Below are 25,287 nucleotides of genomic sequence, written 5' to 3' on the forward strand. Positions count from 1 at the left end.
AGTCTCGGCACCACCCCGGCCACAGAGGGAAGCAAGGCCCCAGGGATGAGCTCAGAACCACACGCCGCCCTCCCCACTGTGCCCCACCTCTGGGGCAGAGCCCTCTCCACCTGCTGCCGCCTCTGCCCTGGCCTCCTGCAGGGCTTGGCACAACCCACTTCCGGAGGTAGCCCCAGCCCTAACCCAGCACTATGCTGCAGTGTCCATCATGAGGACCACTCCACGGTCCCCATGTCTCCAGGCCACACCCCCTGCTGTCAAGGTCACCGGCTGGCCCAGATCCTCAAGCGGGACTCAAGTCCCCTGCAAGACGATGGCCTGAGTCTCCAGCCCCCAACCATCACCACGAGGCACCTGGGATTCAAATCAGATTTAATAAATAAAACAGCGAAGGGGTGAAGGCAGCTTCACTGCACGGTGTGGCCCTTGGTGGGCCAGGTGGCCATGTGCGGCTACAGAGAGCCCACAGGACCCTGCCCCACAATTCCAGGTGAGCTGTACACCTGGCCAGAGGACCACTCTGACTTGTAAACACCAACATAAATAGAGGGAGGAGGCCGGGAAGAAGACAGGATCCCGGCCATCTGCTGGGACACCTTGACAAAGAACTGCAGGGGGCGGGGGGCAGGCAAGCGCGCCGGAATCCGGCCTCGGTGCAGGCGACAGCAGCACTTCTGAAGCAGCCAGCCTTGGTGCTGAGGGGGAAAGGGCAGCAAGGGGGTGGGCCACCAATCTCCTCGAACCCTCCCCACCCCGGGGCTTGCTAAGGACCCCACCAGTCGCTCGGGGTCAGGATGGGTGGAAAGGCGGGAGGCAGGTAGGCATAAAGTGCGGCATTTCCTGAAGTGGAGACGTGGGCAGGGGCTGAGGGCAGGGGCCGTGGGCAGGGAGGCCGGACAGAAAGCGAGGTATATGGCTCTGCACCCCAAGATCCGGCACTAAGCAGAGCTGGCACCAAGCCCAGGCAGGGCAGCCTGCAGCCCTGTCCCATCAGGGACAGAGCTGACTGGTGCTGAGGCCACCCAGGCAGAAGCTGCTGGTGCAGGCAGTAGGTCCTGCCCACCTCCCCGTGGGCAGTGATGTCTGCCCTTGCCTCTGCTGGCTACGAGGGGCCAGGAGGCCAGCTCTGCCCTGACTCCCGAGGGTCAGGCCCTCTCTGAGACCGGATGCCCAATGGATCCCAGGGTGCAGTACAGCCTGGAGCTGGGTGGTGGTGGCCCAGGGTCCAGTCTGGGTGGAAGGGCAAGGGCCAGAGGCCCAGCCACCTCACCCTGGTCCCAGTATTCGTTCGAAAGCAGAGAAGGTGGCAACCCAGCCCAAGCTGGGGAGGGCTCAGGAAGATGGGGGCAGGCCGGGTGGTGCCCTCAAGTCCCTTGCGGGCCACACAGCCGGCCCACGGCAGGGATCAACAGGTCATCACGTTGCAGCTGCAGAAGAGACGAGGACCAGAGTCAGCCGCGCCTGTGTGGCTCCACACGGCTCCCCCTCACCTCCCCCAGAGCCACTCTGTCCCCCAAACCCCTCAGGCAGCGTGCACTGGGAGCCCAACACCTGCCCTCATTTGTACCTTTACACGTTTTGGACATGTGATCATATTACCACGTCAAAATGAGTCAGATGGTGGAAGAGAATAAGACTAGGAAAGCAGTCACGACCCTCACAGGGCCACCACCCTTTGGCTGGGTCAGCCCAGCTCTGCCTAGGCAGGTGGCACTCACTGTGACAGGGGCTCCGAGTGCAGCCCGGGGGCCGGGCACGCTGGATGGCCAGCCAAGAAGGGATTCACGTCCCCGATGCCAATGAGTCCAAACTCAGTGACCGACAAGGCCACCTGCGCCGGGGCCGCAGGCTCCTCTGGGTCCTCGCTCAGACCCACATGGCTGGAGATGAGGGGCAGCTCCTCCGGCAGCGTGAAGTCCACAGCCAGTCTCGGGCTGGCACCTGGTTCTGGAGCAGCTGCAGTAGAGGGGTACACGGCTGGGTCGGCCAGGGCTGGGGACGGCTGGGGCAGGGTCACGGCAGGGGGTTTATCCAGCTGCGGGAACGGGCAAGGCCCTGGCTCCGAGGACAGCAGGCCTTCGGAGCCCACTTCAGGCTCACCCAGGCTCCTGGATGTGCCATCTGTGCTCAGCGGCTCTGTGGGAAGAGAACACAGCTGGGAGACCCCAACGACCCCACTCTCCTGCCTCGGGCCTCACATGCAGCCAGGCGGCAGCTGTGGTGCCTGCCCGGCTCCTTCACAACACACTTCCAAGGCCAAAGATGCCTGCCACACTGCAGTCGGTGGACCCAGCTCAACAGCCCAGCAGCCCAGCCTTGGAAAGTGTGAGAGCAAATGCAGGCCACAAGCCATGTCTCCAACAGCACAGCAGCAGCAGAGGAGACCACAGCAGCTGGGGGTGATTTCCTGGAGACTGTCCCAGCCAGCAGCACACAGGCCTGTCACACCTGCAGGCCTCTGGGGCAACCACAGAGAGCAGACATCCCTCTCCAGCTCAACCTCCATACACGGCCCCAGGAAGCAAAGGGCCTGGCTCCTGTCCCTTAGGGGCACCACCAGCAAGAGCATGGAGAACTCATGGGGCCATGTCTGGCTCCCAGATGACCCCAGGGCCCAGGATGCTGAGAGCTCAGAGCCACTCCTGTCCTCCCCAAGTGGCCTGGTGCTGAGGACTAAGCACCCACCCCAGGGACGGGCAGGCGCTCCAGTGACAGAAAGCCTGGGCCTTCGTGGGGGGCCACCCAGCCACTCCCCAAAAGGCCCAGATGACAGACGTGACCCATCCTCAAAAGCATCCCTCCTGAGATGACCTCAGCCACTTGGACACCCCCTGCTCACTGCAGCGACTGACCCAGACAGGTGCTAGAGGCCCCTTGGCTGTCCCCACAGTCCCCGACCGGCTGCCGCCCACTCTCTCACCTGTGCGCACCCCCGCCAGGGTGTCCTGCTCAGGGCGGGGACGAGTGGGGCCATCAGGGTCACTTCCCTCCAGGTCCTGGTCTGGGTCCCTGTGCAGAGCAGGCTGTGAGGTGTAGGGAGGCAGGCAGGACCACCTGCCCAAGGTGCTGCCCAGATGCCCCCCACACCCACCCCCAGGCTGCAGTGGGCAGCCCAGCCTGGCCGACGCGGACGTTACTGCTACAGCAGCACTGCACGCACGTGGTTCCAGACGGGACGTACTTCCTCCGGCCCAGCCGCGTCTGCTGGGCAAAGTAGTCATAGCGCTCCGACTTCTTCCAGAGGTAATAGTACTCCACACACTCGCCCACTGATCGTGTACGCACCTGAAGATGGACAGACAGGCATCCTTGGCCCCACTGCCCAGCCTCAGGCCCCTAGGGCCACTGGGTCGGAGCAGGAGTCTAGGCTCCAAGGTCCTTCAGAGCAAGAGTCCAGGCCCCCAGGTCCTCCATCTGGGGCTCGTGGCCACTGCTGCTGGCCAGAGCCTTATCCTGAGGCCCCATCAGAGACCCCACCTCCTAGCCTGGGACCCTTCTTTTTCTCTGTGGTACCAACATCAGACCCAGAGCCCCCACCCAGCACCTGCCTCCACAACCCAGAGGCAAGCGCCAAGGATGGCTGGCAGCCCTCTGGTCGACCAGCTCCTCCCTGTGGGCCCCATGCAGTCAGCAGGTGCAGCCCACAGCCAGAGGATGGCACTTGAGCCAAGGGACACTGTACGAGCCCCACAGTGACACCCAGGAAGGGGGTGGTCACGCAACACCCCAGAAGCCCTGAGCTGGGGATACACAGCTGCCTGATGAGGGAGATGCAGGCCCCGTGGCTCGGTGCATCACACCGGGAGGTACATCCCGCTGCAAGCCTGGGGAAGACGTCACCCAGGCCTACTGCTAGCCAACACGTGGCACTGAGGAGCCCAGTGACCCCCATACAGGAAAGCCAGGCGGCCTCTCTGGAGGGCGGCCTTGCATGTGCACAAGGCAGCTGCTAGACGAGGGCCAGGCAGTGGGCATTCCGTGGAGTGCTGCTGTCTCCCACAGCCCAGAAAACACCCAGAGAGGCATGTGGCCACAGATCCGTGCTCCTGGCTCTGCACACCAAGGTCTAATCAGGAGTGGGCAGCACTGCTTCCAGTCCAGCACTGGGAAGTCAGCCTACGCCCAATCACAGGTCACGGCCTCCTGCACCATGACCCTCAGAAGAGGGTCACGAGACACCAAGACACCCCCCACCTCTCCTCACCCATCCACCTGGACCCATCAGCAGGGACATCTGCCCCGAAAGGGTCAGGAAACCAACGGGAACAGGGGAGAGGCTCAGGGAGCTGCCAGCCAGGCCAAGAAAGCAGCCAGTGGCACTGCCATAGGACCCTGAGCGCCCCCAGAGCAGGACAGCCATGGAAAGGCGGGAGGACAGTGTCCCTGGATGAGTCAGCTGACCCCCAAGGCCAGGACATGGGCCAAGGTGGGGTCTGCGCTGGGGCTGAGCCAACAAAGGTCCACTTGGGACATGGAGCCTCAGCGATACCCACAGCTGGCCAAGAGGGTCCGGTCCACCTTTTAGCAGATTCACTCCCACGCCGGAGGCTTCTGCTTTTGAGGACAGGAAAGGGGCCTGGCAATGTGAGGAGAGGACACCAGAGCAAGAGGTGACCCGTGGGCCTGCCAGAGCCTCTGCCTTCTCCCCAGAGAGGGGAGATGCACCTTGTTGGCCTGTATCAGGTGGAAGTTCTTCCCATGCACGCGGAAGCCGTGCTCGAAGTTCCGGCACTCCTCCTCACTCCAGGCACACAGTCCATCTGCAAACAGCAGGGGATGGTCAACTGGGCCCCAGGGGGCAGCATGGACCAGCAGAGAGGCCAGGGCTGGGCTCACCTCGGATCACCTTCACATTGAACCTCAGCCTCCGCAGGGCCTCCTCCACGTTGAAATTGCATTTCACCAGCTCGTACAGTGCCTAGGGGAGAGGTACCGTTTACTCTCCTCACACGTCCACCTGGACCCAACAGCAGGAACATCGTGCCATCTCCCAGGAATGACATCAGGGGTGTCCATGCCACCACCAAGAGTGGCACAGGTCAATTGTGCCACTGCCCAGAAGTGACAGGGGGCAGCAGCACCACCGCCTAGAGCGACATCTCGACAAGTGGCCCTGACGTGAACTTGTGACCACGGTAGCCCACCCTGGGTAGGTGTTCCTGCCCACCCTGCACAGCTGGTAGGCCTGACCCCCTGGCACTGCGGCCCTGCCCGACCTGGAAGCCCACCTGCTCGCTGTCTATCACAGTCTCTCCCTGAGGGAGCTGAGAACCCGCCATCTCCTGCCACCTGCGCTTCGCAGCCCGATACAGGAACTCTTCTACCTCCCTCTCAGGGAGGACATTGGGGTCCCAGAGCAGCTGGTCTTCATTCTCATAGACTGCCGGCAGAAAAGGGCGTGGGTCAAGTCACGGGCCATGCTAGGAGAGCTGGAGCAGCCATCTCAGCACCTCCCAGTGGGGTGGATACCAACTAATTCCTCACACTCTTGTGGTCTGGGCCCACCATCTCTGAGCCTCTGCAATTCAAAGTGACAAACAGGTCCAGGGCCAGCTTTGGATGCCCAGGAAAAGGCCGGAGCCATCGGGGCCCAGAGTGGGCCAGTGGACACCTGACCCAGCCAGGAGCTCAAAGGAAACTTCCTAGAGGAGTCCAGAGAGCTCTGGGGAGGGCCCACAGGAACGCAGGATGTGACCAGCTTACAGCAACAGGCAGTACCACCAGAGGCAGTGGCAGAGGAAGCCAAGAAGCCCCCAAGCAAGGGCAGGGGTATCCTGGCCACTATAGCACAGACCAAGGGACTCAGGTCAGTCCTGCCACAGTGGTGGGTGGGTGGCAGGCACACTCAGAGGCAGAGGAAAAGCAGCAACTGGCTTCAGGACAGGGAGGAAGAGCTCAGGTGTGGCGGGGACAAACCAGCACCTGTACCCCTCAGCAGTCCCGGGCTTGCAGGGACCAAGCACCAAACCCACAAGGCCAAACAAAACCACAGTGCACCGGCAGGACATGGAGCACACCCAGACAGCTGTTCTGCAGGACAGTCAAAACAAAGCCACCGCACACCGCAGGACATGGAGCACACCCGGAGAACTGTTCCACAGGACAGTCCAAGGCAGCTTCAACCACACCCAGCAGGCTACTCCTGGCGCCAACGGCCTGGGCAGACGCCCTCAGATAGCACAGTCCCTCCTGCAGCCCACACTCCAGCCCTGCCTGGACCAAGGGGGTCCCTGAGAGAAGAGTGGGACAATCTCTGGAGAAGACAACATCACACACGGCCTGGAACATGGTCAGGAAAAAATGTAAGAGGAATATGAGGCACCAGCAACCATGAGGCTGATATGAAGCCAGCATGCCAGGACCGAAAGCTCAGACAGGGCCCCCAGGCAGAGGAGGATGAGAGGGAAGACCAGCAGGGGCTCTAGGCAGAGAGTGGAAGTTGTGCTGAGGGACTTCCAGGACTGTAAACCCAAACTACAATACGAGCGGGGGGGGGGGGGGGGGGGGTGTTCCCACAGCAGCCTGGACCAGCACAAGACAGGGCTCCTGGAAGCGAAAGATGCAGCTCAAGCGTCCTGAGAAAGAACAGAGTCTGCAGGGTAAGCCCTCCAGCAGCCCAAGGATGTGCCCATGCCTCGGGAAGCAGACACTCAACTGATGAGCTGGCCTGGGAAGGCAGCACCCACAAGGAGACGAGCAAGTAGGAAAGCACACCACTGCAAAATGCTTTGGAAAAGGCAAGGGAGACCCTCACTCACACACAGGGAAGGGTAGAAGGACAGCAGAGGCCACAGCAAGCCGCTGGCCAACAGACACCAGCCAGAAGGCGGGGGACCTGCCCGTGGGTGCACAGAGCAAGCCAAACACCCAGAACTGGAGCTGTTCAGACAACACTTGACCAGCCCTTCAGAGCCATCTCTTGCACCGCAAGGACCACGAGAAGCGCCTCAGCAATGCTCAGGCCGGCAGCGCCATGCACACTGCCAACTGGTGGAAGTCACCAGGGCAGGGGTAAGGGCAGCACATCGTCAAGTGACACTGTGAAAGACTGGTCATGTGACCTTAGGAGGGCATTCCAAGGTCATTACAGACTAGGCTATGTGGCTGGAACCAGGAGACCGACAAATGAGTATTTGAAAAATCAAAAGGAAACCAAGAAAAAACAAAAGCAAACAGAAAGATAGGACCCCAAAGCTCATGGTTTCATGCTGAAATGATGGGTCTTCATAGTACCTGAACACACAGGTGGACTCGCCATTACACTAAAACACCAACACTACCACAACAGATAAATAAGATCCAGTGTGCCAAGACACACAGCTGGTGTGGACCGGAGCTAGCAGGGTGACCTCAGAGACACACACAGAAGCCTCTGCCTATAGCCAATAGCATCTCTACAGCAGTCTAAGTCTGGCTCGTGGACACACTCAACCAGCTACAGGGAACTTCAGTGATGCTCTCTGTTCTCTGACAGACAGGTAGACGGCTGCCAACAAAGGTCACTATAAAATCCCCAGTATTTTGAACTTAAACAGAACTCCTCTGAGAACCCACGCATCATCAAGAAATCACAACAGAAACTAGAGAACGACAAAATGAGTTGAAATAAAACACAAGAGAATAAAGATAAAAGTAAAAATTAAATGGAAATCAGACAGCAAAGGAAGTCAAGAAGCCTAAGTCGACCCTCTGTAGAGTAAGACAGTTGATGAACCCCAAACAAGACTGATTGAGCCGGAGAACAAAGTGAAGACATAAATGCCAAGTCGGAAACCTGGGGGTGTCACCAGAAACCTAAGACACTTCCAGCAGGAGGGCAGGAGGGTGCCACCAGAGCCCACCACCTGCAGCACGGCTCACCAGAGAGGGCGCTCCAACAGATCCCCACGGTTCTACCAACTGAAGTTTTTATTAATGACCTTCCAAAAAACGAAGCAGAACCAAACCCCAGGTTCAGGGCGCTCCACTGAAGTGTTCCTGCAAACTTTCAAAGGGGTAATTACAGCCACACACACACACAATCACACTCTGTCCTGGAGGCTGAAGAAAGGGACCCTTCCAGATACAGGGCAAGAGAGCAGCCCAGCTCAGGGACACAGGTGCTCGGCACACAGCAGCAGGCCAGGCAGAGCATAGCAGGCCCATGGGGCTGCTGCACACGCTTGCAGTCAGCCAGCAAATCAGCAGGTTCCCAGGTGTTGTTTCCCGATTCTTTCACACCCTGTAGCACCTGCAGCAGGAAGCTGGCCCAGTGCAGCACTCCTGTACTCAGGGAAGTGATGCTGAGGGGCCGATGCTACGGAAGGCGCCCGCTGGCCATAGGAAAGAAGGGGTGGCAACAGTCTTGCCGCGGGGCGTGCATGTCCAGACCACCAAAAGAGCGCAGTGCTGAGCCTGGTGCACACACATTTCCACAAGCAAGCAACAAGGAGGTCGGACCACATGAAGAGGGGCTTCAGCACAGCACAGCCACTAAAAACAAAACAGAGGGGATGCCCGGCACACAGCGGAACCAGTGCCACAAGCCTAGCGGCAACAGCCAAGATGGTCCCACAGGGAATCTCACCCATGGGAAGTGTGGAGTGTGGGTCCTGAGTTGAGGCTGAAGGCGAGGACAGACACCATCCACTCCTTTCCCACCCTGACCTGCACTCACAGGGACACAGGTCAAGGGAAAACAAGACAAAGACTGGAAAGAAAGAGGCTGCGTTGTCCTCAGCAAACAGCACGATGGGGCAGTAAGAAACTAGCAGATCTACAAAGTTCTAAACTGATTACGTACGAGATCAGTTAAAATAACAAACTGCAGTTCTACCAGCAAGAATCCAGCAGGAAGTACCAAGTTTGGAATATCCTTTGTGACAGCACCGTAACTGAAGACAGAAGTGCCACCCTGGAAAGCACACAAGCACTGTCAACGCCGGAGGCCCAAGGGCACAGCAACCCAGACCCACAGGCAGAACTGCTGCCACTGCTGACCCAGCACCTCTCCCCCTACCCTCCAGCTCAGCACAAGCCTCCTCAAAACCCTGGCAGCTTCTTGAGGCAACTGACCAGCCAACCCTAAAACCTCAGCAAACATGCCAGAGCAGAGCCCAATGGTCAGAGAGGCCCTGCCCCAGAGGGGAAAGAATGTGCTTCCAGGCAGGCACACCTGGAACAGCCTCAGGCCCCACCAGCAGCAGCTCAGACAGCACAGTCTCCCATGCCAGCGGGAAAACCTCCAAAGGAAAGTCTCCCAGGACCTCAGCCGGCCACCCCAACACACTGCCAAAAACACAAACCAACAGTGCCTCATGAAAACCCAGGCATCAGCCAGGGCCAAAGGGCACTATGGCAGTGGAGATACCAACCCCAGACAGTGGCCCCCTCAGAGAGAACCAGGCTACAGGTTGTACACCCTTGAACATGCACCATGCCTGAGTACGTCCAAGTGGCTAGTGCACACTGCGCACAAGCGAGAGCCGCAATGAGGCAGTCCCCTCCATGGGAGACTCTTGCAGCAAGACAGCATCCCTGCTGAGGTGTGGAGCAGTGCAAGGCCAGCACTGGAGGGATCTCCTGCAGAGCCTGCCCACGCACAATAGAGACACGTGGGGAAGACAGCAACACCAACCAGCAAGGAAGGAACACGCTGTGAGGACACGCAGGGCACGCTGCCCAGGCCGCGCAGATGTCCTCCCAGATGCAACACTGGCCAGCGGCCACAGGAACAGCCCTGGCTGCCCCAGGAGGGCACAGCTCCGGGGCAAGCTGGGCCAGGAAGGGTCTAGCTGGAGTCTACACCAAGGCTCGAGCCCCTCAAGGGCAGAGCCAAGGAGTGCACAGGGAGGGCCCTTTCTAGGGCAGCACCCCTCGTCACCTCCGGCCCTACTGAGGCAGGCACATCCCAGGCTCCCGGGAGAGACCCCTCTACCCTCAGTACTCTGCTCTGTCCCGGACCCCCATCCCACTGCTGAGTCACAGGGAAACAATTCCCCAGCAGGACAGCCTGGGCCCTGCAGGGCTCCAGGGCAAAAGGACAAAACCCAAGCCAGCAGCAGGTGGCCAGTCTAGAGGAACAAGAGGGCTCCAGATGGGGGGGGGGGGGGGCGGCAGAAAGACAAGCATCATATCCCAGAACAGCAAGCACCTAGAGAGGAACAAAGCAGGGAAGGAGACACAGGGACCACAGGAAGGTATCTGCAAGGACATCTAGCTGCAAGAGAGGGAGAAGGAGAGGGGAGGGGCTGGGAAAAGGGTGGCTGGGGCCAAGTCTGCACAGAAGGAAGGACAGCTCAGCATGTGGCAGCACAGCCCAGGCTGGGCCCTAGTCTCCATACAGACCAGCTGCTGAGCTGGGGTCCCCTGCTGCTCTGGCTACTCACTCTTCTCATGTCGGCTCAGGTGCAGGTTGCTGAGATCAGCCTGGAACTGAGGTCCCACCATGATCTCCTACAGAGGAAAAGTCAGTATCAGGAGCCCAGCCAGCCTCCAGCCCTGCCTGGACTCTAGGCTGCAGACCACGGCCCCAACCCGCCTGTGCAACCTGCCAGCAGACAGTGGGAGAGCCAGAACATCCTGACCACAGCCCAGCAGGCCCCAGACAAGGTGTTGGCCCCACTGCCAGGCCCAAGGGTGGACCCCAGGGCAGGCATAGAGCACAGTCCCAAGACCCTGCTGCTGGTCCGGCCCACCTCTTGGGAGCTGTGTGGGCCATTCCCCGGGACAAAGGGCACAAACCCAAATCAAGGGCTCAGCTGGTCCTGGCTTTGGCCAACAGGGTCAGGAGCTGCCAGCTACGTACCTTCTTACATTTGTTGACAGGAAGAGCATCCTCCTCGGTGTCAGAGGAGGCAGAGGAACCCGGCTCTTTGCCGTCACCAGCCAGGAAGCGGGCTTTGGGAAAGAGAAGTGAGCTGCACCTGCAGCCCTGGGAGTGGGCCGACCCCTGCTCTCAGGCTGCAGCCTGGATACTCCCTTCTTTTTACAACCCCATCCTCCACTATGACCTTCCTCTTAAGCACAGGGCCAAGAACCACCTACAAAGAGGGGCCTCTCTGCTGCCACAAAAAGCCAGCACAGAGGCAGGCAGGTCCTGGAGTAGGATGGTGGGGGACAGTCTAGGAATGCTATCTCTGGACCTGCTAGAAAAACTAACAAGTTCCCTCCTGGTTTAAGCCATGATTACCTTGAGGATTCACAGGCCAGGACAGAGGAGAGCTCAGCATCCCAGTACACCTGGTGCCCTCCACCCCACATCCCAGCTAGAGCTCTGCTCACACAACCGAAGGCCTGTTGCCTGCATCCCCAGGGCCAGGCACAGGCCAGGCTGGTGGAGGGAAGCACGGGGACACCTACACCCACTTTGGTTGGGGAAGAGGACTGAGGCCTCATGGGCAGTGACAGATGGGGCGAGGTCATCAGCAGAGGACTGTGTCTCCTCTTCTTCTCCTGAAAGCAAGTCCTTCGCTATTTGTTCCTTTTAACAAGAGAGCAGAGAAAATGATGCAATTTGGTTTGTTTCACCATCAACACAACACATCGCTGCTGACACCCTGGCCACAGCACAGAGACGTGGGCGTGCCCACTTTGGAGCTGGGCTTGTGGCACACTCTCACTTCGTCTGGTTCTCAACTTCCCTGACAGAGACCCCATGCTCTGGAAGCCCCAGCATCCTGTCCCGTGCTTCCCCTGGCATCTCCTCTGCCCGCTCCATCCACCCAAACCAGAATGCCAATGGGCCAGCCCAGACAGGAGCCTGGACAGGAAACCACAGGTGGACAACAACCCTCCCTTGGCCTTGGGCTTGTTGACTGCGTCTCCCTTGTGGGCACAGGGCCGCCTCTGCTGGCTCCCACATGGAAGCAGTCAGGGGCCATGTGTGAGTTCCCCCTTTACTGGGGGCCAGTTCTGGGAGGGACCCTCACTCACCTTGTCCAGAGTCATGTCTGGGAGGTTGGGGGCTGATTCACCACCTTCACTCTCCCGCTCTGAGATGGGGTCAGATGCCTCGTAGCCGTAGAGTGCCAGCAGCTCGTCCAGGGGCATGTCACTGCTCTGCACCGGAGGGGATGAGCCCTATTAGGAGATTGCCCAGGGCTCTGGTCCCCACTTCTGACTGAGGCTCCCAGGGCTCCACCACCAGGACCATTTGTCTACTTCTCAGCAAGACCCCATGTGGCTGTGCTGCCCTGCCAACCCTCAGGCCAGCCCTTGGGGACTTCTCTACAGCCCAGGACAGGCACAGGTGCCCAGCCCTTGGGAGCTCTTCTGCAGCCTGGGACAGACAGAGACATCTGAGCCTAGAGGCTACCAGTCCAGAACAGGGACAGGTAGGGACAGCCTCTGTGCACACCACACTGCCCAGCTCCTGCCTCCCTCCTTATACCCCAACTCCTGTCCTCATGCTCAGGGCCTCTCCTCACAGAGAACCAGCAGCTCCTTCCAGCCCTGGCCCTTGAGACAACAGGCAGCATCTGGGCACGGCCATGGGGCTCCCAATGACATGACGGAGGCTGGTAGCAGGCTGAGACCCCACTTCCCTGGATACCTTTGCAGCAGGCCTGAAGTACCTGCACCCTCCACTGCGCTGACACACAGGCCAGTCCTGCAGAGCCTGTGGGCACAAGACCGGTCCAGCACAGCCACAGCAGTGCACCACAGAGCGGGGCTACCATTCTGAACACTCAGGATGAAGTCAGCAACCTCAACAGCTCTCACCCTGACAGGCATGATAGCTGTGCAGGGTGCGGAAGGCATACAGAGCGCCTGCTGTGTAAGTAGGGAGGTAGCCACTCCAAAGCACGGGACGGATGGGGCAGGCAGGAGCCCACCGTCCACTTCTGTCTGGAAGAATAGCTGGCAGACACTCCACAAAGTTCCCCCTCCTGCACAAATTCTTTTGTTTTTAAAAATGGAATAATTTTCTCATCTGCACAAAAATGTTATTTCCAGGGGCTAGGGCTGAGCGGTAAAGCACTCGCCTGGCACGTGTGAGGCACTGGGTCCTCAGCACCAAATAAAAATAAATAAACAAAATAAAGATATTATGTCCAGGGCTGGGGATGTGGCTCAAGCGGTAGCGCGCTCGCCTGGCATGCGCAGGGCACTGGGTTCGATCCTCAGCACCACATAAATATAAAATAAAGATGTTGTGTCCTTCGAAAACTAAAAAAATAAATATTAAAAAACTCTCTCTTAAAAAAAAAAAAAGACATTATGTCTAACTACAACTAAAAAATATATTTATTTTTTTAAAAAGGTTATTTCCATTAACGTATATTTGGTGCCTTTTCTGTTGTTGTTGCTGCTGGGATTGAACCCAAGGGCCGAAGTACTCTATCACTGAGCCACATCCCAGTACTACTATTATTTTCATGAACTAGTGAACAAATATTGTCAAATACTTCAGTTTTGACGGAAAATGCAGTAAAAGGCAAGCTTCTCAGTCCCTCCCTGACTTCAGGAGCACAGAGAACCTCTGAGAACAGCAGACCTGAGCTCAGTGCAGTCATGTCCAGCTGCCAAGGTGGCCTAGAGCCCCACAAGAACAGGGTCAGGCTGGCATTCTGTAAACAGGTGTGCCGTGGTGCTTGCACAGAGAATCCAAGAGAAACCTCAAGCGTGCCCAGGAGGGCACAGCTAGCCACGTACCTGGGATATGAAGTCTTTGTCCAGCTCCTCCTCAGGCTTCTCAGGGCACCGCAGGGGCTCTGTGCACTCCTCCCGGAGACTATAGTTCTGCGACAGGATCTCTGCAAGGTTGAACTGATGGTCTGCAGAGCCCATGGACACCACTGTGGAGGAGACCCCAGCCTGGGTAAGCACCTCCCAGTGCCCATCTCCAACCAGCTGAAGACGTCCAGGGTAGGGAAGGCAGTGGTGGCCTTGCCATCCCAAGGACGGAGCACTCAGTGTGCATCCACATGCATTCTGGTGCACACAGAGGATACCCAGCAGGGCCAGCTCCCGCATGCGAACCCAAGAGTCTCCAAGGACCATGGGGTGCTGACCGAGGAGCACATTAGTACACACACACACACACACACACACACACACACACACACACTTTAAGGGTCTGGGGCATGCGTTTCTTTCTGGGGACTGCTTGGTCCTCCTGAACACACAGATACCCACGAAGGCCTGCGGGAAGGTAAATGGCCTAAGAGGCAGCTATCACTGAGGTTAGGGTGGAAAGAGCAGAAGGGCTCCCAGGTGCTAGGGCCAAGCCTGGCCCCACAACACAGTATAGACACAGGAAGGCCCTGACTCCTAAAACCTGGGGTGGTGGGCTACACAGCTCACTACAGGATGGAGCTGAGCTGTCAACACACCAAGAAGCAGCACTGTTAAGTAGGGCCCACAGGACAGGACCCATTGCTAGACTTTGGGTTTTCCCAAAGGTCCAGGGTGTGTCCACTGCACCTCCGCAGTGATTTTCAGCAAGTTACGATTCAAAATACACACAAGAGGGAGCTGGGGCTATACTTCAGCAGCAGAGCACTTGCCTCACACATGTGAGGCACTGGGTTTGATCCTCACACCACAAAAAAATAAATAAGGATATTTTGTCCATCTTAAAAAAAAAAAACACACACACAAGAGAAAACAGCCAGGGCTCAATTAACCCCAGGACAGGGGTGTGGGAGCTCAGGGGGCCCAGGGCAGTGGCCTCTGGAAGACAGCTACAGAGTCAGCACAACTGGCTAGGCAGCTGCCTGCAGAGTGGCACCCAGTACAGGTGAGGGAGCCAAGAGCTGCCAGTGCCCCGAACTTCCACGGCCAGTCCTGGAGGAGGTGGGAGGGAGACAGGGACACTGCCACTCCTGCAGGGCTACAGCTGGAGCGATGGCCCTCTGCCTAGCCTGCAGCAAGGGTCCAATCACAGGGGCTCTCCTCTCCTGCAGCAACACCTCCACAGGGCCAGGGCAGTGGCCAGCAGGAGAGGGCCTGGGAGCTTCATCCCCGCCCAGTGGGTGCAAGTACCTAGGGTGTCTCCTGCCTAGCCCTTCAGCCGGTTCTCCCTCAGCCAGTCACTCCCGGAGGCCACAACAAGCAGATGCCACCCCCAGCCCCAGTGCAGACCTGCACTCTAGTCCACGCAGGGTCGCAGCTGGCCCTGCCTGGGAACAGGGGGTCCTGAGCACTCTGCCACACACCTCCACCTGACCCAGCAGGGGCTGGAAGCCACCAGAGGGTTCTGCCTTTCACAGCCAGAGGCCCTGCTGGACCTTGGCAGGAAGACAGTACCTGCTGTCTGCAAGCCGGGCTCCCTGGGACACAGGCTGTGAGCGAGGCAGGAGGCCACGTGAGGACTCTGCCTCCCCACCGAGGAGGCCTGCAGAGACAGAAAAGCAAGGTCAGCTCCACAAGCCCAAGGCCCGGCTCCCACCTCCCCTCGGGTGGCTTTCTCTCAGCCTCCAAAGGCTGGGCAGGGGCACTGAGAATGGAACAAGCAGCATGCACCCACACAGCCCACTCCAGGGCCCAAGCACTCACACAGGAGAGCTTCCCACATGGCAAAAACTGCCCACCACCAACCCCACAACCCCAACCAAGCTGCAGCATGCACAGGCCTAAGGATCTCACACTCAGCAAGAACCAGGCACAAGGCCACAGCGTGGGACCCAGTAACAGGAGACATCCAGGACAGGGGAGTCCAGAGACAGGATGTGGACTCATGCATGCCAGAGGCTGGGGAGGGGTGGGGGACTGACCGCTCACGGGAACGGTGTTGCTTTAAGGGATGATGGAATGTTCTGGAACTAGACAGAGGTGCTGGCTGAAAAACCACTGATTCTACATTTCAGGTAGATTTCACAGCATGTCAATCTAGCGTGTGAAACTAGGGACAGAAGGGACTCTCTCAGCCTGATGAGACACCCAGGAAGCCCACAGCCACACCCAGAGACCAGACTTGAGCTTGCCCTCCATGTGGGGGTGTGGGGGGCTATCTCCCACCACTCATACTCAGCACCTCCCCAGGGGGTTCCCGTCCACGCAAGAAAAGGAAATAAAAGGAACCCAAATGGATAAGGAAAGAACAAAACTATATCGCTGGTGACATGATCTTGTGCCTATAAAATCCAAACTAAAAACTATTTAAATGAATAAATGATCTAAGCAAGGTTGTAGGGTACAAGGTCAATGCATAAATATTCACTATATTTCTATATACTAGCAATGGATTATCAAAACATTAAGACAATTCCGTTTACAACAGTGTCAAAAGTTGCATAAGACATACCCCTTAAGAACACAGCAGGGGCTGGAGTTGTGGCTCAGTGGTAGAGCACTTGCCTAGCATGTATGAGGCACTGGGTTCAAGTCTCGGCATCATATATAAATAAATGAACAAAGTGTCTATCAACATCTAAAAATATATTTAAAAAAAAAAAAAAAAACAGAGCAGAACCAGGCCCAATGGCACATGCCTGTAATCCCAGCAGCTCAGAAGTTCAAAGCCAGCCTCAGCAACTTAGCAACGCTCTAAGAAACTTAGTGAGACCCTCTCTAAAAATAAAAGATATAAAGGGCTGAGAATGTGTCTCAGTGGTTAAACCCCCGGGTTCAGTCCCCAGACCAAAAAATAACAAAACAAAACTTTCATACTTCATTATCAATAAAGTGAAACAACTCACAGAATAGAAGAAAACACCTGCCAATCAATCATACACCTGGCAAGGGACCTGCATGTGTAAAGAACTCTTGTAACTCAGTAACAAAAAGGCAAACAACTCAACTTAAAAAAGGACACAGGATGGACTGGGGCTATAGCTCAATTGGTAGAGTGCTTGCCTTGCATGCACAAGGCTCTGGGTTCAATCTCCAGCCCCACAAAACACATTTCTCCAGTGAAGACCTGTGAATGGTCAATCAGCTCACAGAAAGACACTCAGCATCCCTCAGCACGCAGAAGCACCAAGGCCCAGCAAAACACCCCTTCTCAGTCACAGGATAGCTTCAATCAAAAAGACCGATAACCACAACTACTGTCGTGGACTAGTCCTGGGGAATGTCCAACTGAAGTCTGGACATGAACGGTCACAGCAGGGTCAGACTCACATGGAAACTACGTGGAAATCACCTCGACATCCATCAGCTGACCAACAGAAACACAAACCAGCCTGGAGCGTCCTTGGCCAGGGCAGTAGCGAGGTGACAGATGCAATGTAGAGGGACCTGAGGACCTGGTGCTAAGTGACAGCCAGACACACAGGCCACAGTTTGTGACCCAGTGACAGGGGAGTCCAGAGACAGGACATGGACCCGCAGGTGCAGGGCTTTTAAGATGATAAAAATATTCTACAACTATCTGTTGGCAGTTATGTAACTCTGAAAATACTAAAAACCATGAAGTTCTACGCATTACAAGAGGGCCACTGCGAGGCAGATGAACTTACCTCAGTAAAGCACTGCCAAACATAAATAACTAAAATGTTTAATAAAATAAAGCTTAAAAGTTTGGGAAGGAACTCCTTTGTCACTCGGTGCTCGGGAAATCCTCACATGAAGTGTGCTCATTCTCTCCTTAAGGAAAACCAGGAAACCAAAGCTCAGAGAGATCAGGGCACTAACCTAAATTCACACAGTAAGCATGTGAAACCAGTACAAATTCAGTTCAGGCCTTATGTCAGAAATCCTCGTCACCCTCTGCTCAGAATACAAGGACAGTGCACACTGATGTTGGAGGGAGAGCTAGGAGGCACAGGGTGCCCTCAGCACTGCAGAGACTTGGCAATAGGGCTGCAAGGTGCATTCACCTGACTGAGGTCCAGAAGCCCCTGAGGGTCTGGTGGGAAGGGAGCAGACCAGCCCAGCTTTAGACAGTCTACCCAGCGGCGGCAGAGGGCCATAAACAGAGCACAGGAAGCAGCACCCATGGTGCTCAGAAGCAGGCCAGGGACCTGCAGCCCAGGGGCCTCTCACACCTCATGCCCTGGTAAAGCAAGGTGGCTTCACCTCCTTCCTGGACACACAGGTATGCCAGCCCTGTGGCCACCTTACACAGCCACGTGCATGGCGAAGCATGACGAGAGCACCCAGGGTGCCAGGAGCCCTCCTCAGCCCTCTCCAGGACCGCCTGGGATGGGGGGACAGGAGCTCCCTAAGCAACCTTCCCACCTATGCCAAGGGACTAACTTTCTGTTCTCACAGCCAAGAGGCCTACGTGAGGTGGGGGAGCATCTAACGAGGCCACAGTTTGGAAGACAGGTTAACAACGGCCCCCACAGGTTCAGTGTCCAGAAAGAATGAGAATAACTTTTGGCCTCAGGAATGATGGCCTGGGGTCCCCGAGCAGGGTCTGAAGAGGACTCAGCCCTATCTGACTTGCCATCTAACAGGGCTCAGGCATGAGAGCAGAGATCACCAGCCAGGAACAGCCAATGTAGAGATATCTGAGGACCCGAGGACCTGGGGCTAAGTGACAGCCAGACAGTGAGCAGCTGGCTCCCCCAGGACCACCAGCCTCAGATCCTACATGCATCTCCAAGGGACTCCAAGCTCCTCAACACTTACCAGGGATCACGGGTCATGGCTGGCCTTCCTCCCCCACCCGTTTCTGGTGCCCACACAAATGGCAGATTCCCAGGTCCTACTTCCATTTACTTAGAACATACTGGATATCCCCCACAGCGTCAAAGGCCAACAAAAGTCAAGCCTCTGCTCTGTGGAGAGGAAAGGAAGAACAGAACAGGGGCTGGTCAAAGGTGAAAGAGAGGACAACGAACAGCACTAGAGAGGCAAAAGAGAGGATCACAGACAAGGGCCCACAAAGGTCTTCTAGGGACAGAGGAGGAAGCAAGCTGGTATACACGAAGACTCCCAACTTCTCACAGAGCATAGGACGGCCCTTCTCTCAGGGCAGCACCCCATTCCAGCTCTCCACTCTTCAAAGCTTGACCCAGAAGGACATTGCAACAGATTCCACACTCCCTGGAGGCTGTGCCCACACCTCCCACCCACACACTCTGCTTCCTATGTGACCACATGGAAGCACTCTCTCCAGTCTGGCCAGGCCTGGTCACAGCTGGTAGCTCAGTTTTCTACCAGGCCTCCCGAGGAACAGCCACTCCTGGAACACAGCCGCCATACTGCATAGAAGCCCAAGCCACACACAGAGGCCAGCAGCCAGGCACAAGTGAGGAAGCCCCCAGCAAGTTCCAGACCCAGCCAGCACTGTGCCAGGGGAAAGAGGCCCTACGTGAGTCAGCCCCAAGAATAAGAAATGACAATAAAGTGAGTGCTGTACTGTCCCAGAGTCGACTTCTGAGGTGGCCCATTACACAGCACCAGTTAACAACAGCGTCCTCTGGAGTCCTCCCTGACCTCACCACCCATGCCCAGCCCAGGCATTGGGTGTCCCCTTGACAGCCCTCATCTTACCCTTCCATCTCAGCATTTGCTCTGGGCCCACCCGAGGAGCAGGTTCTGCCTGTCTCCACCCACATGGAGTTGCCAGTCTAGTCCGGGCACACCTAATGAGCTGTGAATTCATACAGCAAGGAGAGAGAAATGAGGGCACGAGAATGAAGACAGGATGGGGCTGTGTAACTGAGCATCAGGGACAGCTCTGAAGTTCTCTCCAGCAGGGACCAGAAGGCAAAACAGTTCCAGGCCGCCCCACAGTCCACAGAGCACACCAGACACCAAAGGAGCCAGGGGCTGCAGGGGTCACAGGGGCCACACCACAGGGTGGCTGGTCATAAGAGATGATAAGGGCAGTGAAAAGCCACAGAGGGTCTGCAAAGGAGTGAAAGCTGGCACATTAGGTTAAAAAGATTAATCTAGGACCAACAAGAACAGGATGGAATGTTCCTGTCTTTCCTGGGTGCTGATGATTATTTTGAGACAAAAACACAACGATTAAGCAGATCAAAGCAGCTAATACTAACCAACCACCATGAGGTTACAAATGGCTGCTTTTATGGGTTAAAGACAGCTGAATACTAGCCATTTCATAAGGTTCAACTTCCATCTTTAATTCACAGAGCCAAAACCTCATGAGCTTTCTTAGATTGGGAGGTCAACATCAACTTCCCAATCTAGAGACTCAGTCCTTCTGCAAGGCTCCAGGGCCAGATAAGGCCTCCAGGACGGAGGCTGGCCCGGGCCCTACAAGATCAGCATCTACATGTGTTTTAGTCCTTCATTGATCAGCGCCTCTAACCAGTTTCTAGACAGGCCCCATCTGTTCTACGCACTGTGGGAATCCTACGGCATAGCACAGGCGACGGCCTACACAGGCTGCGGCCTCAGAACATCAAATCAAATGAACTCTACAGGGCTCCACCCCAAGCTGCTTTCATGGGTTAAAAAATACTGAACACTAGCCATTTCATAAGGTTCAACTTCCATCTTTAATTCACAGTGCCAAAACCTCATGAGCTGGTGCAGCCAGGCACCCAGACAACTACTGTCTCTCTGGCACAGACACAGAGCTTGTTGCTGCCCTGAGAAGGCCACAAACGGGAAAGAATGGCCAGTCCCACCCTCCACAGCGCCTACACACGTTAAGCCCAGGCACAAACCTCAGCCAGAGTCCCAGTCCCCGCTCCCAGGCCTGCTGCGCCTCTGGGGGTGGGTGCCCTCTCCTCCCTGGGACCCGGGAGCTCCACGCCTGACACGGAGTCAGTCCTGAGGCTGGTGGATCCCTTTCAATTTCCGCAGGACAGAGCCCGCGGGGCCGCGGGCCGGAGCCCATTTACGCAGCCCGGCAGAGGCTGCCCCTCGCACAGCCCCTCTCCTCCCCGCGGTACCTGGGCGGTGAAAGCAAATCTACAGGGTCCCGCGCACCGTCCCAAAGCCCAGCCAGCCCCAGACGCCAAAGTTCCCGTTCCCCGGGAGTTGTTCTGGGCAGCGCCGGCGGAGTCCGATGGACCGTCACAGCCCCACAGCCCGGAGTCCTCAAGTCGCAGCTGAGAGCGTTCTACACACTGCCGGCCCCAGGTCTTCCGAGAAGGAACTCCATGAGGGAGCGGCCGACCAGCTCAACCCGGTGGTCAGCCTCGCAGCCCACGCCGCCTCCCGCGGGTCCGCAGTGGGGCCGCGCGGTCCCGCCGGACGCCACCGCCCCGGCGCTCCGCAAAGTTGGCGCGCGCGCCGGGAGAGCTCGCCCCCGCCCGCCGCGCCCCCCGCGCCCGCGCATGCGCGCCTCAGCCCTCGATGTGGCAACGCGGGGGGGGGGCGGGGGGCGCCGGGCCGGGGGCGGCCGCCGACGAAAACCCGCGCCCCCGGGCCCCGAGAGGGCGGGCGCCCCGGCCGGCCCCACAGCTCCCGGCGAGCGGCTTCCACCCCGGGCCCCTAGAGCTCACCACGGCGGCGGCGGGGGGCGCGGGCGCGGGCGGGGGGCCGGCTCCCCCGGCCCGCTCACTCACCTCCGCCAAGGCCGTGTGTGCGCGGGAGGCGGTGGCCGCGCCGGGATCCCCGGATGAGGGGCCGCGCGCTCATTGGCCGAAGCCCTGGTGGGCGGGGCCGGGGCGGGGCAGCGCGTAGTAGGTGCGCGGGCCTGGCGAGCGGGCAGAGGGCGTCGCGGTTCTGTCAGTGTCGCGGCCCCGCACCCTCGGGCGCCCGAGGCGGGTGGGGTGGGTCACGCCAGGCGCGGCGGAGGCCGGGACTGGAGGCCAGCTCCGCCCGACAGGTGCGAGGGGCTCGGTCCGTTCCCGGGTCCTGCCGGAGCGGCTCAGGGACCCCCGCGCCTGCCGCCGAGTTGGGGAACCGCCCCGAGGGCCCGGCGCCGCCGCGCCCGCTCCTCCGAGCGCTGACGTCATTCGCGCCCGGGCTCTCCCCGCGCCTCGGACGTCTCGGGCGGGCGTTTGGGTCGGTTAGTTGACGCGGCCCTGCTCCGGGCGCTGGGGCGACCCAGAGAGGCAGGAGATAAACGGACAGGTGCGGGAGTGGCCCGGGAGCCAAATGAGTGGCGCGTAGAGAGGGGTTTTCAAGGTCGGAAAGTCGTTGGGGCGGCCGATTCGTTTCAGTGGAGACGTGTGGCCACCTGTTGTCAGGTGATACGCGGGAACATCACTCGTGCAGGGCAGACGGACATCCTGGGCCCCTGGGTCTGATGCCCTGAGGAGGACACCCCCTCCTGCACCCGGTGGAACGCAAAACCTTTGCAGGCAAAGCCGAAATATGAACATTCTACCAAAGTGGCGAGGAACTGCGTTTTCCAAAGCTGTTAGAGCCAGACAAGATCAGCCGGGAAGGCTTCCCGTGGAATCAGCGAAATGCAGTGGCTGCGCCTAGACCCGGACCCAGCAGAGGAGCAGAGTGACACAGCAGAAGTCGTGGAGTGTGTTCACAGGATTAGATGAAAGGACTGGATCAACGTGAAGTTTACTGAAATCAATGGCAGTTCTGTGTTTCTGTAGGAGAACATTCTTACTTAAAAATTCACACTGATTCTGGGCGAGGGGCACACGCCTGTAATCCCAGTGGCTTGGAAAATTGAGGCAGGAGGATCCAGAGTTCAAAGCCAGCCTCAGCAACTTAGAGAGGCACTTAGCAACTCAGTGAGAATCTTTCTCTAAATAAAATACAAAAAAGGTTTGGGGATTTGCCTCAGGGGTGAAGTGTTCTTGAGTTCAATCCTCTGTACAAAAAAAAAAAAAAATACACTGACCTATTTAGAGTATATGCAACTTATTCCCAAATGGTTCAGAAAAGCATGTTCTTAGGGCTGGGGTTGTGGCTCAGTGGTAGACTGCTTGCTGAGCACGCATGAGGCACTGGGTTCGATCCCCAGCACCACATAAAAATTAAAAAAAAAAAAAAAACATGTTCTCATCTACAATCAGTGATAACAGCAATGGGGGCAAAATACCAATATCTGGATCTGGAAATGGGTATGTTAATTATTCTGTAAGCATGAAATGATCTTCAAATAAAAAGCAAAAGAAATAAAGCAGAAAATAAAGACCACTTGAGGTTTGAACTGAGACCTTGGGAGAACTTGGCCAGCAGTGGGTGGGGGTGGGGGTCCCAGCAGTTGGTCAGCCAAGGTGAAAATGGAGTCCAGAAGGGACTTGTGCTGGAGAATGTGCTGGGCAAGTGCATCCCTGGAGTTTCTGGTGGCACCTCTGCTCCTTCCGACTTCAAGTTGAGGGCTTGTTTGGACCACCACAGGGATCCAGAAGCTGGGGATGAGATCTGGTTCGCTGAACCATGGAAGCCTCTAGAGTGGTGGAGGGAGAGCAGGCATGCAGGTAGATAACCGAGGCTGCAGAGAATCTTCTGGGTCTTGCCATCAGCTGAGGACAGCCACCTTGCCAGACTTTCCAGGAGGCTGCCACATCAGCCAAGATTGAGGTAGAGTGTAAAAGTCCAGCCACCAGGACCCCCGAGGCATCAGCTGGCTCCCCCTTCCCTCTGTGCAGCATGCCCCCCTGACCGGCACTGAACCCAAGGGTAACCCCTAGTTCTTCCTGCATATCATCTGTTTCAAAAGTCTGTTTCCAAAAATAAAGGAAAGAGGGAAGGGAGGAGGAAGTTACATAAGGAACCAATCAAATACAGATTAATAGATGAGCTAAAAACAAATCTAATAGAGAAAAGAGAAGCAGGGGACAGGAGGGCAAAGGGGGCTTATGAACTGAAATCAATTTTCATGCACATGAGTTTCTCAGGGTAAACCCAACTAATATGTAATTTAAAAGTCTGTTTCCAGAGGGCTGGGATTGTGGCTCAGTGGTAGAGCTCTTGCCTAGTATGTGTGAAGCACTGGGTTCAATCCTCAGCACCACATAAAAATATATACATAAAATAAAGGAATTGTGTCCACTATAACTAAAAATATATTTTTTAAAAAGTTTCCAGGAATCTAACCTGTGACACAAAACTTGAATCATGCATGTTTGAAAGATTTAAAAAACAAAAGGCCAAGCACAGTGGTACACACCGATAGTCCCAGGTACTCACAGGCTGAGGCAAGAGGATCAAAATTTTGACGCAGCTTTGGGAATTTAGGGAGACGCTATGTCAAGATAAATTTTTTAAAAGGGGGCTGGGGAAGTAGCACAGGGGTAAAGTGCTTCTGAGCTCAAGCCCCAGTACGGCCAAAAAAAAAAAAAAGTATCTTAGCCTGTCTGTCTGTGCCACTATAACAAAATACCAGAGCCAGAGGAGGTGGTTAAAACATTACCATTTATTAAAACATCCCAGCTGCTCAGGCTGAGGTAGGAGGACCAGGAGTTCGAGATCCTGTCTCACAGCAAACAAAAACCCACAGACTGGGTCATTCCTAAAAACTGGAAACTATTTCTCACAGTTCTGGAGGTTGGAAATCCAAGACGGAGGTGCAGGCAGATTTGCTGTCTGGTGAGGGCCACATTTGCACTTCCAAGAGGCCTTACTGTGTCCTCCAACAACAAGCACTGTGCAAGCATGGGGTGGAGGGACCCTGCCACTCACAGCCCTCTGTAAGGGTGCTGATGTCATTAAGTACCTGCCCAAAGCCGCACGGCTCAATACAGTCGCCTTGAGGACTAAGTTTCAACATGAATTTTGGAGCAGTTGACATCATTCAAAGCACAGCAAGAAACAATAGTCTCAGGTGCGGCACAGCATGATGAAGAACTAAAATGAGGCCCCCGGACTTCCAAGAGAGGTAGAAACTGAGCTCAGTGGCCCAGGGTGACCCAACCATTCCCTGTGAACTGGGGCAAGTCTGATCGCCAGCGTCCTACAGCATCCTCTCCGCTGCACACACCTGGTCACTTGCATGGGTCTCTATCAGTGCCCACTGCTGCCCACTGGCTCTCAGTGCCACATTACCCCCAGAACCAGGAGCCTCAGGGTGACAGGAGCCACTCAGCCACAGCTCTAGAACCTGCTGCTCATGCAGCTTCTGAGGGAAGCAGACCTGCAGGTGGAGATTTGTCGGCAGCAAGTCCACAGGGAGAGCTATCAAATGGACCCACGGAGATGAAGACAGTGGATAGGGGCCTCACACTGAGTCACCCAAGGGGCTGCCTAGGGAGAGCCCCTGGCCACAGGGAGGCCATTCCCAGATGGGCGCCAGCTGCCATAGAGTCTGCAGTGCAGTATCCACATCACCAAACACATTTTGCTTTCATACCTGTTTTTCCTGAGAACGTGGATGGTTACCATGCTTATTTGAGCGATTAAATTACAGTTCTACATAACTTACTTAATTTTGTTCCTACACACCAGCACTATGTAATAGGAACATGTGGTACCTGAATATCTTCCCATAACTGCATTTTTTTAAGAGAGAGAGAGAGAGAATTTTAATATTTATTTCTTAGTTTTGGGCGGACACAACATCTTTGTTTGTTTGTGGTGCTG

General features: G+C 56.7%; 1 protein-coding gene across 12 annotated transcripts; it reads right to left on the reverse strand.

Moving 5' to 3' along the window:
* Nucleotides 1–401: 401 nt before the first annotated feature.
* Mier2 (MIER family member 2) lies at nucleotides 402–20,911 on the reverse strand. Of its 12 annotated transcripts, XM_026382507.2 has the most exons (15): nucleotides 15,699–15,822; nucleotides 15,232–15,319; nucleotides 13,636–13,778; nucleotides 11,914–12,060; nucleotides 11,341–11,461; nucleotides 10,787–10,878; nucleotides 10,368–10,434; nucleotides 5,229–5,380; nucleotides 4,837–4,918; nucleotides 4,666–4,760; nucleotides 3,161–3,285; nucleotides 2,921–3,009; nucleotides 2,101–2,136; nucleotides 1,719–1,956; nucleotides 402–1,427 (listed from the first exon to the last, which is right to left on the reverse strand). In XM_026382507.2, exons 3-15 carry the CDS (start codon nucleotides 13,768–13,770, stop codon nucleotides 1,406–1,408), a joined length of 1,401 nt encoding a protein of 466 aa, XP_026238292.2. In that variant the 5' UTR covers nucleotides 13,771–13,778; nucleotides 15,232–15,319; nucleotides 15,699–15,822; the 3' UTR covers nucleotides 402–1,405. The 12 variants fall into 12 exon arrangements, with proteins under 12 accessions (XP_026238292.2, XP_077651999.1, XP_026238296.2 ...); XM_077795873.1 differs by lacking the exon at nucleotides 15,699–15,822 and adding an exon at nucleotides 20,742–20,911 and having other exon boundaries at nucleotides 1,719–2,136; nucleotides 3,182–3,285; nucleotides 11,914–12,039; XM_026382511.2 differs by lacking the exon at nucleotides 15,699–15,822 and adding an exon at nucleotides 20,742–20,911 and having other exon boundaries at nucleotides 1,719–2,136; nucleotides 11,914–12,039.
* Between the last annotated feature and the right edge of the window lie 4,376 nt (nucleotides 20,912–25,287).

This window comes from Urocitellus parryii, chromosome 3, assembly GCF_045843805.1.
Source record: "Urocitellus parryii isolate mUroPar1 chromosome 3, mUroPar1.hap1, whole genome shotgun sequence".
Lineage (NCBI taxonomy): Eukaryota > Metazoa > Chordata > Mammalia > Rodentia > Sciuridae > Urocitellus > Urocitellus parryii.